Raw genomic sequence first — 13,751 nt, forward strand, 5'->3', positions numbered from 1 at the left:
GGAGAAAGCAGAGGGGGCGGTCTGCGGGCGTGCCGGCCTTCAGCTTGCCCCGATTGGAGAAAGCGCTGAGGCCATGTCGGCTCATCTGTGGATACTGGAGCCATGTCGGCTCAGGAGTGGATACTGGAGCCGTCCATCACCCACCCACCCGCTGTCACTGCAGCAGGCTGACGGGCGGGGAGCATTGAGCTGGGGAATTAGAGAGAGCGAGAGACGGAGTCAGCTCGGAGCGGGCGCTGGACACAAGGGGGCCGGACTAGGCTGTTGTCTCATTCGCCAGCGGTTGCTTCTGCTACGATGCGGCCACGACCAACAGGCTGGTGACCGCAGTCCGCTGCTCGCACCCGTCCCTTGCAGATGATGGGAGTTGATTTGTCCATTCCAGTGCACTTTCTGTAAGGGGGTTGGCTGGTTAACAATGTGTGGGTCCGACACGGCATGGAATGTAGCCTGAGCTGGTATCACTCAGATCTCACTTCCCCGGCCGCCCTCAGAAAGAAACTCTTGCTGCTCCTCGCCATGCTCCTCCTCTGGCTCTACATCCTGTACACTTGCGCCGGTCTCTGTCCCTCTCTGCCCAGCCTGGTCTACGTGGACGAGAAGTCTGGCGGCGCCGGGCTGTCGGAGCTGCGCTCGCAGGCGGCAGGTGAGGAGGCAGCTCCGGCCGCCAGAGACTTGCTGCAGGACGACGAGGAACCCTCGGCACAGGCGGCTCAGCATCAGGCTCAGCCCCAGCCCCAGCATCAGCCCCAGCACAACGACATCCCCACGGCCGACAGCGGACACCCGCACCGACACTTTGATCTCAACCTGGGCGGCTTCGGAGCCAAGAAGCTACCGCAGGCCATCATCATCGGGGTGAAGAAAGGGGGCACCCGGGCTCTACTGGAGTTTCTCCGGGTTCACCCCGACATCAGGGCCGTGGGCGCAGAGCCGCACTTCTTCGACCGACACTACGATAAAGGGATGGAGTGGTACAAGTGAGTGATGGTCTCCGGGGTGTCGGGACGTGGGGGGAGAGGGGGGACCCCAGCTCCTGTGGGTGGGTGAGGAGTCAGGGGTAAACACCCTCTCGCCAGACAATTGTCCCATCGTTTCCCTGGAGCCGGGCAGGCGAAAGTGGGCGCACAGTGACCCGCGTTGTGGCACCAACAGCAAACGGTGTCACAAGCCGGGACACTGCGCTCGCCTCTACCCGGGGAGAAGAGGGGGAATGGGTTGAATCCTTTGTGAATGTGTTCATTCAAAACTGAAATAGTTGTGCGGATGTTGGCGGCTGTAATCGACGCGTGGAATTGGCCATCAAACTCCCGGCGCGGTTATTTGTTGCGCTCCCTCCACCCCCCCCCCCACCCCCACCCCAACAAAAACTGTTTCTCCTTTTGAAAACCCAACTCCATTTTCCCTCCTCTGGTGATGGTAAATCATGATCAGAGTTGTGACCCACAGCCCGAATGAAGCACATTCAAACGCCCGAGCCAGACAAGTTTTAACGCCACCTTCTTCTACCTTTGGCGGGGCAGCGAGTAGTAGTTTTAATACCCGCTGCTTATGGCCGTAACAAACCTGCGCTTTCATGTTCACACATTCCTACAGGCGATTTATGTTGCGTGTCATTTTTACATCTCCGCTGTCTGCAGAGAAGTTTGGCTTTGCCGGTTTGAACAAAAACCGCCAGTGTTTTATATAACACTGTCTACTAGTTAGTGTGTGCAAAATAATGTGCGCCCACTTTTACATCCCTTGTCCATTTTCACAAGATTGAACCATGTTCAATTATTGAAAAAAAACAACCCAACTTGCGCGGTTCGGCAAACAGTCTGACTTAATATTTATCACCGGCCAACCAAGAAAATCAAAAGGTACGAAGTTATAAAGTTAGTACGAATGGTGACACACACGAAGAAAGGGGGTTTCCAACTACAAAAGGCAGCTGGAGGCAATATCTTTAAACTATTGCGATCTAGGGGTACGATTTGGCAAAAGCATTCTTTCGGTGCGTTTGTCTGCAGTTTAATAAACCACGATTGAGTATATAACCGTCCACGCTATCTCGTAATAAAGGAGCTGCGCTTGGTGGAACGACTGTCTATTCCTAATTTAGGTCGCAGTTCAGTTTCAAATGATTATTTTCCCAGAATCGTACTTTTGGTGTGCACTGCGAATCGGGTGTGACTTCAGTATTGGCGTGAGAGAGAGAGAGAGAGAGAGAGTGTGTGTGTGTGTGTGTGTGTGTGTGTGTGGAGAGGGTGGGGGTGGGATGATCGAGAAAGATCATTAAAATAAGTCATGGTGCAAAACTCCATGGGTTAAAACTATAGGGATCTGAGGGGGCAGTGCAGTGCGCTTGTATGTTTATGGTGCTCTGTAGTGGCCCAAGAACTGGGTATATTTTGTCAGTTCAAAAGGTGAAACCCAGCTGCCTTTTAGTGCAGATCCATCAAGCCAGGAAACGTCTCAGTAACACAAGCTGTGGGAATAAAGCGGGATGCAGGGAAACAGGAGATTTCCCTCTTTCCAGCGAAACCCGCTGCTCTCTCTGCCGGCTGAAGATTCCTGTGAATGCATTCTGGAAGAAAGCACTCATTTCCAGCCCTCAAAGGACAAGAGGGCAAAAAAAAAAAAAAAAGATCTTCCCATAACCAATTTGCTCTCCGAGATGTTCCGTCCCCCGCCAGTCATGGAGTGATGAGAATGTTTGTGTAACTTGTGGCCGCTCTGATTTTAAACACATGTTCCGGACACATAATGACAGCCCGCCGCCTCGGCTCACCTGCGAAGTCTGGTCTCTCGGCTAATTTGCCCATTCAAGACGCACCCATTCGTGTCCCCAGCTCAGAAGCTAATTTCTCAGAACCCAGCCATGGTAGAAAGTGACATGTATCTCGAGTTAAGAATCTAACCGGTAGAGCTGGTTTTTGCCCCGTTTGTTCAAATTACAACAATACTCAAAGGTGCCTGCACTAATGAATTCTAGTGATCTGATGATTGACAACAATGACTGGAAATCGCGTTGATCTTCTCTGATGATTGTTGGCTTTACCGCGTCTTTAAGCACCGCCACAATGCCGATCGTTAGAATTGTGAAACTGCACAGATTCTTTCAAAACGAAGTTCCTCCAAACATTTTTTTTTCTTGGATCTTTTGTGTTTTTGTAGATGTGGTTTTACTTACACGTGTTGTTGGCGGGGACTGGGATTGAAGGAGATTCGAGATGAACCGCTTTTGAGGAGGAGCGCCGCTTTTTCTTCAAAGCTCGAGTCTAACAAAGCGGGAGAGAGAGAGAGGGGGAGAGAGAGAGAGAGAGAGCGGGAGAGAGCGGGAGAAAAGTCCTTTCGCAAATTAAAAACTAAAACTAAATGACAATGTTGGGTTCGTCGTTGTTTTCAAAATATTGGAGTGTGTAGATGTAATTCCAGCTGGCGATGAAACGCTTCGTTTCGTTTATTCTTCGGGTTGAAAGATTTGCTTCAATTGAGATAAGAAAACAAGGTGTCATTTCAAAGCTAGCGCGACCTCCAGAATGTGATGAGCGTTTTATTCTGATCTCTTTCACCCCCCCCCCCCCCCACATACAAATACTTCCAATTGTCCTGTGTCTTCCAAAACGCCTCGGGGAGGGAAGACTTTGATGTAAAGTTTTGTATATGATAAAATGGCACTCTGCTTGAAAGGCAGAGAGTTGGGAGAAAGTTTCAGCTTCTAATGTCCCCCCCCCCCCAACTCCTGCTTTTGAGAACAGTGCACTAAATATGCCAAGCATTTCATAATCATTGTTCGCAATTATTGTTCTCCCATGAAGTGTATCCTACCGGAAAGTTATAATGAATTGTATAATTTGGAAGTCGTTAAAATACAATTTGTTTTGTTAATATTGAGATTTATGGATTATTTGCTTAATTGCCCGAGGACGGGGATTTTAAAAATGGACAGGGAAAATATAACCATGGATGTAAATATTCATTGTTCCTTAAACTGGGGGGGGAAATAATCTGAATAAATAAAATCCCAATTTTAGCTGCAAGTGACATTAAAGTAGACACGTGGGGTGGAGACTTTTTCGGGGGGTGGGGGGATCATTGTTTATATTTCTAATATGTTCAATACATTACAACATTGAAGTGTGTGTGTGTACGATTTTTACAAAGGAAACTATATTTGTGATTAAGAAATGTTAAAAAACACATTGGACCGTGGAAAACGCAGGACCATGCTGTCCGGCAGTAGATTCGCGTGTAGTTTCTTCTGGATTATGAGCAATGAAAAAAAACCCAGGACAGTTAAGTAAATGTGTAGAATATTAACGTGGCGGAAATGCCGCTTTTTGTCGTTGTTGTGTGGTTTTCTGCGCTTGCCTCAGACTGCGGCGTGGCGCGCTCGTTTGTTGACTTGGATTGAGTGGAATGTAAATCAACATTAAACAACAACAACAACAAAAGGAAAGGAAAACAAATATCTCCAAGTGTCGCCATCCTCCTCCCGGCTCTTCGGAGACGTTTGTTTGGGACTCTCTGCTGTGAGAGCGCTGGAGAAGTGTCAACAAGTGCGGATGATAATTGGAAGTCCATTTAAATTGAATTTGAATAAGATGGGCAACTTTGGACATTGAACGAAAGTCTTTCCCATTACACCTCCCGCAATAGAAAGAATAGGGACCCTGATAGAAAGCTTTAAAATATTGACTTATTTGGCAATACATTTCATTTCAAAATAATATTGTCTCCTAATTTTGCCCACCGAAAATGCACAAATTTGCTAATTAATTTTCAGACGACTATCCTACTTGGTTACTTAATTGCACTTCCGACACAATCCAAAGCATGTATTAGTTTAATTTGGCGTTATGTTCGGCACAGACGTTTTGGGTCGAGTGACCTGTTCTTGTGCTGTGCTTTGCCATTTTCCATGCACATCCCAACTATGTCAATTCATTTCGGTCAGGTATGAGCGAGAAAACAAAAAGAAATGACTCGGTCAACAGCAGTCCCAATGGACTGCCGGAGAGTGGAGTTTTTAAGTTTGTTTCTGTTTACTCTCATAACATAGAACAGTTGTTTCCACCTACCCAAATTTCCTTCGCCAAATAACCCACCCCCACACACCTCCCTCAAAACAAAACCTTGGGACTGAGGTGGGAAACGAAATAAAACAAGAGAGTCCATCTGCCAGGGTTTGGTCGGCTGCTTCACGTTTAGCTGAGAGATCATTGTAATCCGGCCCAGCATCGATCGCCGGCTAATTATAACGGGTCTGCGGTCAGAAACTGAAGGATTAGCCCCGGTCTAGTTTATCAACAGCGACCAACGACATTTCCCCCCCCGAACAACGGGGAAACGTGACTCCATTCTGTACGCCAATCTGGAATAGCGTTGTGTCTTCTGAAACTGGATCGCGACCACAGATCGAGCCTTCGTCCCTTTGACCAGAAGAGCAACTCATTGCAGTTTAGCAAACTGGGGTTTATTCAAAGTTCTTCTATTCCGGTGTCCAGGGTGTTTATTAATATTAGTATTTTAAAATAGACGGAATAATGTCTCCTGTTGCTCCAAAGTCCAGTTGCCATTCAGGCTAAAACACCCACGGTTTGCCCTCTCTACATTAATCGGGGAGATACTCGACAAGCAAATGAAATAGGTTGACATTTCCAAAATCGGAACATTTTAATGGGAATTCGTATCGGGCTGGAAGTTTGCAATTGCCATTGCGTTTGTGTTTGAAGGTTTGTTGGGGTGGGGAGAGGGGGGGTGGAGGTTGCGGAGTTTAAAACTTGTCCTTCTTGCAGTGGTATAAATAGCCCGTGTTCAGAGGGCGGGCGGCGAGGCACCTCGCTGTGAGTTGTGTGGACAGATGGCCATTTCATTCCGTGCCGCTGCTGCCACCGTCAGGCGATGCACCTCCTCAACGCTCGCTCTTTCCACAGTCAACAAGTGCCGACCCACCCCCTCGGCAAATAGGCACTCAAAAACGTGGGGGGTGGTGGGTGGGGGGACAAGACAAATCTTCACTCCATCCCGAAGGATCGAGTTTGTTTCTGCCTCGCCCCTGTAGGAGTTTTGAAACTTGACTCCACAAACCTTTCCCGTCTCTCCAAGTGCCCGGGAGTGGCATCTATCTCTACCGTGCCACGCTGCCAAAAATGCATCTCTCAACCAAGTCAAGAGACCGGCAAGTGTTTAACTGCCATATTACACCGGGCTGGGAAAAACAATGAAATTCTTACTTGTTGCAACTTCACAGGCACTGTTTGTGGAGTAGACACAGGTACTTCCAGAAATCACATGGATATGAATACGAGTGACACAGTGGCACAGCGGTAGAGTTGCTGCCTTACAGCACCAAGGCTGATTACCGGTGTTGTCTGCACGGAGTTTGCACGTTCTTCTCTGAGACCGCGTGGGTTTTCTGATTTCCACGCACACTCCAAAGATGTACAACGCTTGGAGGTTAATTGGCTTCGGTAAGAATTGTCCTTGGTGTGCAGGATATTGTTAGTGTACGGGGATCGGCGTGGGATCTTTAAAGTAAAGAAAGACCCGCAACAATGCAAATGACTGAATTAGTAACGAGTGTTGTCTGGGAATAGGCTGGAGGGAGGATTAGTGGGGAATGGAGCGGCTACGAGGTGCCACAGACTCGAATGGGATCTTTCTCTGGCCTAAGGAAATGTACAAATTGACGATTTGTACGACTGGACATTGGCGGCTGGAAGGTTTCTCTCTTTCTCATGCTAGCCCTGGACGACAACTGTTTGAGAGGTTGTCCAGCTTCCTGTGGCGATCTCTCCCCCGCTGTACGTGAGGCTGGGACAGGGAAGGGGGGGGATTACTCGGACCATCCTCAGGTCTTTCCTGAGCATTCAGTAACACGAAACTACCTCGCCCACCCTACCCAGGAGTAACTTTTTAGAAAATAACAGCGGTAAGTTTTAGAAAAGTTGAATAACTCCAGTTAAATTTGAACTGATATCTGTAACCGGGAACACTGGTCTAAACCTTAGTGGGAAACGAACGGTTGCAGAAATTGATATCCCCGGGCTCACATTAGCGTTTGAAAGGAGAAATCATTTGTCCGCAACTTTCACCTCTCAAAGAGTTGTAAGATAGCTGAGTATTTGCAAACATAAACTTCTGCTTTGGAATACATTGTGTTAACTTGATAATTGTACTTGGTGGCCAGCCATTATTTTCAGTAATGTGTGGGAAGGAACTGCAAACAATGGTTTTCCACCGAAGATAGACACAAAATGTTGGAGTAACTCAGCGGGGCAGGCAGCATCTCTGGAGAGAAGGACTCTGAGACGCTTCGGTTCGAGAGACCCTTCAGTTTGATTCAACACTTATCTTTTTTTTGCTGGGGCCAGTTTTGTGCGGCTGAAACCTAATAAAGATTCTTGTCCAAACCCTTGGAAACCTGAAAAATATGAGTGTCTCTGGTTGGAATAGTAATCTCATTGTAGTTTAATAGTGTGAGAGGGCAATGACTGACTGGTCTTGAAGAAGGGTCTCGACCGAAACGTCTCTCTTCTCTCGCCTGTCCCGCTGAGTCCCTCCAGCATTTTGTGTCTATCTTCACTATTCTCCGCGGTGGGAATGGGGAGATTGTTGAATATAGGTTTAAAAAAAAACCCAAAACATTTCATACGTCCTGGTGGTAGACGTTCCCTTCTAAGAATGGGGTGGACAGTTCGCAACGGAGAATGTAAGAGCAGCGAGGAGGGTCTTGAGGCCGCCAATGGCAAGGCACAGATGACCAATGCAATGTCATTTGGCTTACAGAGCAGGAAAGGGGTGTGGTGTTTGGGGCGGAGAGGGGGAAGCTGTGGAGAGCCGGGCGTGGTGGAGACACGTAGTAGCATCAGCTGCCATCTCCGATTGGAATCCAGTGGGTAAATATCGTCGCTTGTAGGGTCACATAGAAATTAATGCCATTCTTATTACCGACGAGCCACAGACCAGTGTACCCTTTTAAAAAAAAATCAAAAATATTTATTCAAATATTAAAATAATATATACAATACAATAAAACCAAAACAGAACCCACCACCAGAATACTATACAAACAAATATACCAATTGAAACTATTATACAATTATATTACAATCCCCATCCAGGATACATCCAATCCCCCAGCAGCCGACCAGTGTACCCTTGAGGGACTTATGCCCTACCAATAATAGATGTATGTGTCTTCAATGCCGGTACATGTACACCATACAGGCCATTGGTGGGGAATGGACATGACATGGGCTTGGCTCCTGATCCCCTTGTGATGAACAGTGCTGTGGGTAAAGGAAAGACAATGTATTTCATTTTTCAGTAAGTTCCAGTGTGCAGAATAAAATCTAACTTCATTACAAAAAGAGAAGCCCAGATTGTTTGATTCAACGTTTGATTCATTTTTTGTTGTTGCTGGGGCCAGTTTTGTGCTGCTGTAACCTAATAAGGATTCTTGTTCAGTATGAGTACCTCTGGTTAGGATATTAATCTCATTGTAGTTTAATAGTGTGAAAGGACAACAGCGTGTCTCACCGATACCTTAATTAACTAGAATGATTTGTGTTGTTAAATTTCAAGTTCCTCTTCAGAACTGTATTGTGTGCTAACTTTGGAGGCATGGAAACTTGTTTTAATGAAGTGAATATCCTTCTATCCTGGGGTTTTAATAGGGACTGCAGATATATTTACAAGTGACCACATACATTTAAAGTATGCCACATCCGCCACAGTAGCATAAAATCAGAGATAATGGTATAATTCTACGCAATAGGCATTTTCTTTCAATTCATATATCGTGCATTGTTTAAATTGTGTTAACAAAACCATTGGATCAGCTCTCCCCATGAAAGGGAACATAAAAGCAGCACAATCTTTTGTAGCATTGTTGCTCCCCAATGTGGCAGATCTGCTGTGTTGCTGAAATTTAGGCTCCAATTAGATACTTATAAATTGTTCATATTTGGGGAACATCACTTGTGCTAGAGTAATGTCTGTGTGTAAATTTTTGTCCAGGAAATTACAGAAGGTACCTTTTACCAAAAACATTGTAAATGCCAAACAACATAAGTGGATGGGTGATTTTCCATGGTAGACTACCTGCCCGCTTGTTGATTTTTTTCCCTTCGGTTAGTTTATTGACACAATGTCTTTTGCACACAAGCTCTTTTGCACAACAAATATTGATTCATTTACCCACTGCAGTTTTTCATTGACTTGAATTTTTTTGGACTGCATTTAAAAAATTAATTCCAGTATTTATCATTGAATAAGGCAAGATATGGGGAAGCTTCCATTGCACAGTCTGATGAGGTTCATCGCATGTTGGAACAAAGTTGAGCTGCAGTTTTAAATGTCTATCTTGACATTTGAGTGATTACATAATCTCTGAGATTACATAAAAATTATCATTAAATAAACCCCAGATATCGCTGGTGTAATTAGTTGTATATAAAGTATCAGTGCCAGGGTCTGCCTGTGTTTGGTTCACAAGAATTGAGGTTTTGAAGTTATCATTAATTAGTCTGTCTGAAACAATGTTCTGCGAGGAGGACAATAACCGACAGGACATGAACAATTTAAAAAATCATAGATAAGAGGAGGACAAGCAGTTCAAGAATGTGAAATGGTTTTAATGAGATAGAATTATTATTAATTGTGGTGGGTTTGCTATGCAGCAGAGGGGCTATTAACAGTAAAAACCAGACTACATTCTTTCATTTGGACAATCTTGTACATTTACTATTTTATTTTCCATTTCATTAATGCGGGGGAAAGACACCTCAATTGTGCATTGCCTGCACTTTCAATGGTCTTGTGGAAAGCACGCAGGACTTTCATTTTATCAGAATCCAGACAAACAGGCAGCTGCAATGTTTCAAAAGGATCAATACCAAATTTCTTAGGGGTTTTGAATGCCGTTATGTAAATACACAGATTGAGTCTGTATTTAAAATGAATTTGCAGGGAAATAACTAATATGGAGAATTTACAATACACTTTACAGTTTTTCAAATGAAGTTTCCATAACTACTTACATTATTGATTAATATTTTCATTCTAATTTTAAATGGGTAATATATTTAATGTACACTCGTAATAGTCCATGTGCAGGATAAGTTTTCACTCAATTATTAGAACAGAGCACTGGTAATATTTGTTTTATGGATTAGATTAATGTGTCACACTTAAGAAATCAGTCAATTATACCAGTCGCCATTATCTCACTTAAAAAAAATAATTCTTGCATATAGCTAATTGTTAATGCTGATGTATTTATATTTTAAGGAAATTAAGGTGAATTGAGGGTTCTGATGAGTAACAGTCTCTCAAAACCGAGATCAATTTAAATAGGTAATAAAATGATTATAAATCAACTGTATTATGATCGATAATCACATAATCTCACTAGATTAGTTGATGAGAGAGAAACTAGTGAGATTATGCAAGCTTGTGTTTATACCAGAAAAATATCTTCTAAAGATATTATATTTCTAAAAATATCTTCTAAAGGTACAACTAAAGATATGTTACCACAATGATGTACATATGATATATCATATGTACATACAATATATTTCATGTGATGCATACAATGATATACATCAATGACGTAATATGTGTTTCATGGTATAATTTTAAATATTTTAATGACTATTTCATGATTATCCCTGGGACAGTCACTATGAAGTTGCTGAATGTTTGGAGTTTGTATGAGTATCTATGTCTATTACTCAGAGCTGCACTTAATGGTGCCTTATGTTTTCCAAAAAATATATACATTTAACTTCCTGCTGTGTAACCAATCACAATCAATCAATCACAATAATACTTTTATTAGCCAAGTATGTTTTGCAACATATGAGGAACATCACAGATATCATGCAGTGAACACGAATGACAGCAGCTTTGCTTGTGATCACTCTACTATCTGAAACAGTTGTTGCATGTGTTGCAATTTCTCCATTTATGCTGCCAGTGATTCTAGTGCTTTCACACTATAAGGTGAAAATCACCTCACAATATTGCTCTTCAGTGACCCAAGAATTAGCATGCAAATTCACATTCCAAATGAGCCACCTAGAAAATAGCTTTTTATACTTATTTGACTCTTCTATGTGAAATTCTGTGCTAAATTATTAATTAGTTGCTCCATTGTCAACTTGTTTAGACCCAAAAGTACGATTGCTTAACGTCTGTAGTTTTTTTATAACAACTGTTGAAATTGTTCTTTGGAAAGTTGCAGTTGGTTTTGCAAGCATAATGCTGTTATACTTGTTTTTACTTATCAAGGGAATCACGGATAGGAAGTTTTCTGCTTGATATTTGATATAGTTTAAGTCTTTGTGACTTAAGCCATCATCCATTTATATCACATTTAATCTTATTTTTCTATCAGACTAATGTACCATTTTCATAGTAACAATGGGAACACATTTATAATTCTTTGCAATACCGTTTGAATCAGCTAGTAAATCAGATTATTGAAGAATGTGCATGCGTTAAAATTACAACTGAATCATATCAGCGCAAATCAGCATTGTTTTCTTTTAACATGCAAAATCTATGTTATTATAGATGAAATACTTTTAATTTTACTTACTCTATTGATATAGGTCAAAAGATAAGGTGAAGGAACTATTTGTTCGAGAAAAATCATTTGCTTTTTTATTTGTTTTGCTTCATCTTTTGTATACATCCAACATTAAATACTTTTTTTTTTAAATGATTGATTTCTTTGACCCTGGTGTCCTCCTGGACTGCCAGTCCTTGACCAAACTGGCTTGCATTTCAGATTATGTAATGAACTGGGCCGCCAGTATTCTGGGAAAGGTCAGGCCTATATCCTGTAACAAAGTAATGAAACCTCTTATCATTGTCGTTGTTTGATTGCCTAATTTACTACTCCGATAGATTTAATGGGACAGGCAGGTTTAATAAAGTTATGGAGTCACACAGCACAGAAATGGGCTCTTCTGCCCAACATAATCCATCCCTACCATCGGTACTTATCTACAATAATCCCACTTGCCAGCACTTGTTCCACAGCCCACTATGCCTTTCATCAAGTGGATAATTAAATGTTGTGAGAGTACTTGACTCTACCAGTACATTTGAGATCTATGGGCGGGAAAAAAATCTTCTTGAGATTCCCTCTAAACCTCTTACTCCTCACATGGTTTACGTGAATGTACGCTTTCTGGTCTCAGATGCCTTTGCCATGGGGAAAGGTTTCTCACTAGCTGCCCCACACATGCTTCCGGTAATTTTGTGCACCTCATTCACGTTCCCCCTATCAGCCTCCTCTGCTGCAAGGAAAACAATGCTGGCGTACACACTTCTACAAAGCGCTCTGTGCTGTAGCATACCAGACACACCACCTGTTCTGATATTTGTCGGAAACACGAGGATCTAGTTATAAAATAATTCATCTCTCTTGCATTGGAGCTTTGGCTTGGAAAATAAACGTAACCATTCAAGGTCTAAACTGAGTGTTGCACTGAAACTGGATCATTTGAAAACTTACACCGAGGTCAACGTATTACACGTGGGATCATTTGTAGAACGTGAATCCAGACCGATTGACTTTCAATTACTTTTGTTTTTTTACAGGGTTTGTTCAGTAGTTTATAGAAAGTTCTGACTTCTGCACAGCGTTTTCTCTCAATAAGATTAACCGGTATTTGTAAAATTGCAGGTTTTGAAAACTGTTAAGAATCTCGAAGAGAAATCCTTTCTCCTTTCACCGTTATTTTTCTCTTGGTTTCAGCACCGCGCTTAATTTCACGATCGGTGGGAAAGCCTTGAGTGGCTTGCTCAGTGTATCAAGTTAATGCGGGCCTAAGACCTGTGATCGCAAACCATAAAATGCTCTTGTCTAAAGTTGTATGTAATTAAGCCACTGTGAGGCAAAAGACAGTGTGGTCCCTTACAAAATGTTCAGCTTGAAGAGCACTTACCACCGAGTGCAATTAAGTCCCAGTGCACTGGAGGAACGGGTGTTGTATAAATAAAACACTTTCCTCTGTACATTAAAAGATTACTTTCTCTCCTGTATTCTTTGTGATCATTATCCCAACAGTCTCTACCTAAGCAGCATAAAAAACAGCAGGGGGGGTGCAGACTCACATGGAAACCCCTTGCATCCTATCCCGTTCCAACCCCTTAGCTGGACACAATGCCTGGAGTGGCCTCTACACAGCAGTGGAATTACTTCTGCTGCACAAACCCCTTTCATCTTGCACTGAGAAGCAGTGGATTGTTTTCATTCTGAATTACAGAGACTAATTGTGAGCGGGGCATGGGAAGAGGGGAGGGCTGATGCTACTGGGGTGGCCTGGCACCCGCTGCTCACCACTGAATGTGACCACAACAGTTGGAAAAACATGGCTGAGTCAGATAGGAATCCCCCGCTGAAGACGGAAACAAAAGTGATTCAGTCCAACAGGAACTCCATGTCAAACACCCATGTCAGCAGAAAGCCTTCAACACATGGTGTACCATCAATTATTGTTCATGATCATTCAAACAGCCCTGCTCATCAAACCTCTTTCAGTGCATATTACTTCTTCCTCTTTAAGGAAGAGGAAGTGTATATTTCATCTTCCTCTTTCAGCTTTCCCCTGCAGCTGAAGTCAGCTGTATCCATCAAAGTCGGCTTATCTGTACAGCAATAAAACCCTTCTTAGTTTTCTTTTTTTAGTTTAGAGATACAGACAAGCCCTTCAGCACACCGAGTCAGTGCCAACCAATGATCA

At 43.2% G+C, this 13,751-nt stretch overlaps 1 protein-coding gene across 1 annotated transcript in view; it reads left to right on the forward strand.

Moving 5' to 3' along the window:
• The first annotated feature begins 200 nt into the window (after nt 1-200).
• Nucleotides 201-13,751, forward strand: part of LOC144594464 (heparan sulfate glucosamine 3-O-sulfotransferase 3B1-like) — a 35,448-nt gene continuing 21,897 nt past the window's right edge. Inside the window, exon 1 of the mRNA XM_078400960.1 lies at nt 201-980. Within this exon, the coding sequence (XP_078257086.1) occupies nt 439-980 (542 nt within the window). The 5' untranslated portion in view covers nt 201-438. The remainder of the gene's footprint in view (nt 981-13,751) is intronic.

The sequence above is a fragment of the Rhinoraja longicauda genome, chromosome 6 (assembly GCF_053455715.1).
Source record: "Rhinoraja longicauda isolate Sanriku21f chromosome 6, sRhiLon1.1, whole genome shotgun sequence".
Lineage (NCBI taxonomy): Eukaryota > Metazoa > Chordata > Chondrichthyes > Rajiformes > Arhynchobatidae > Rhinoraja > Rhinoraja longicauda.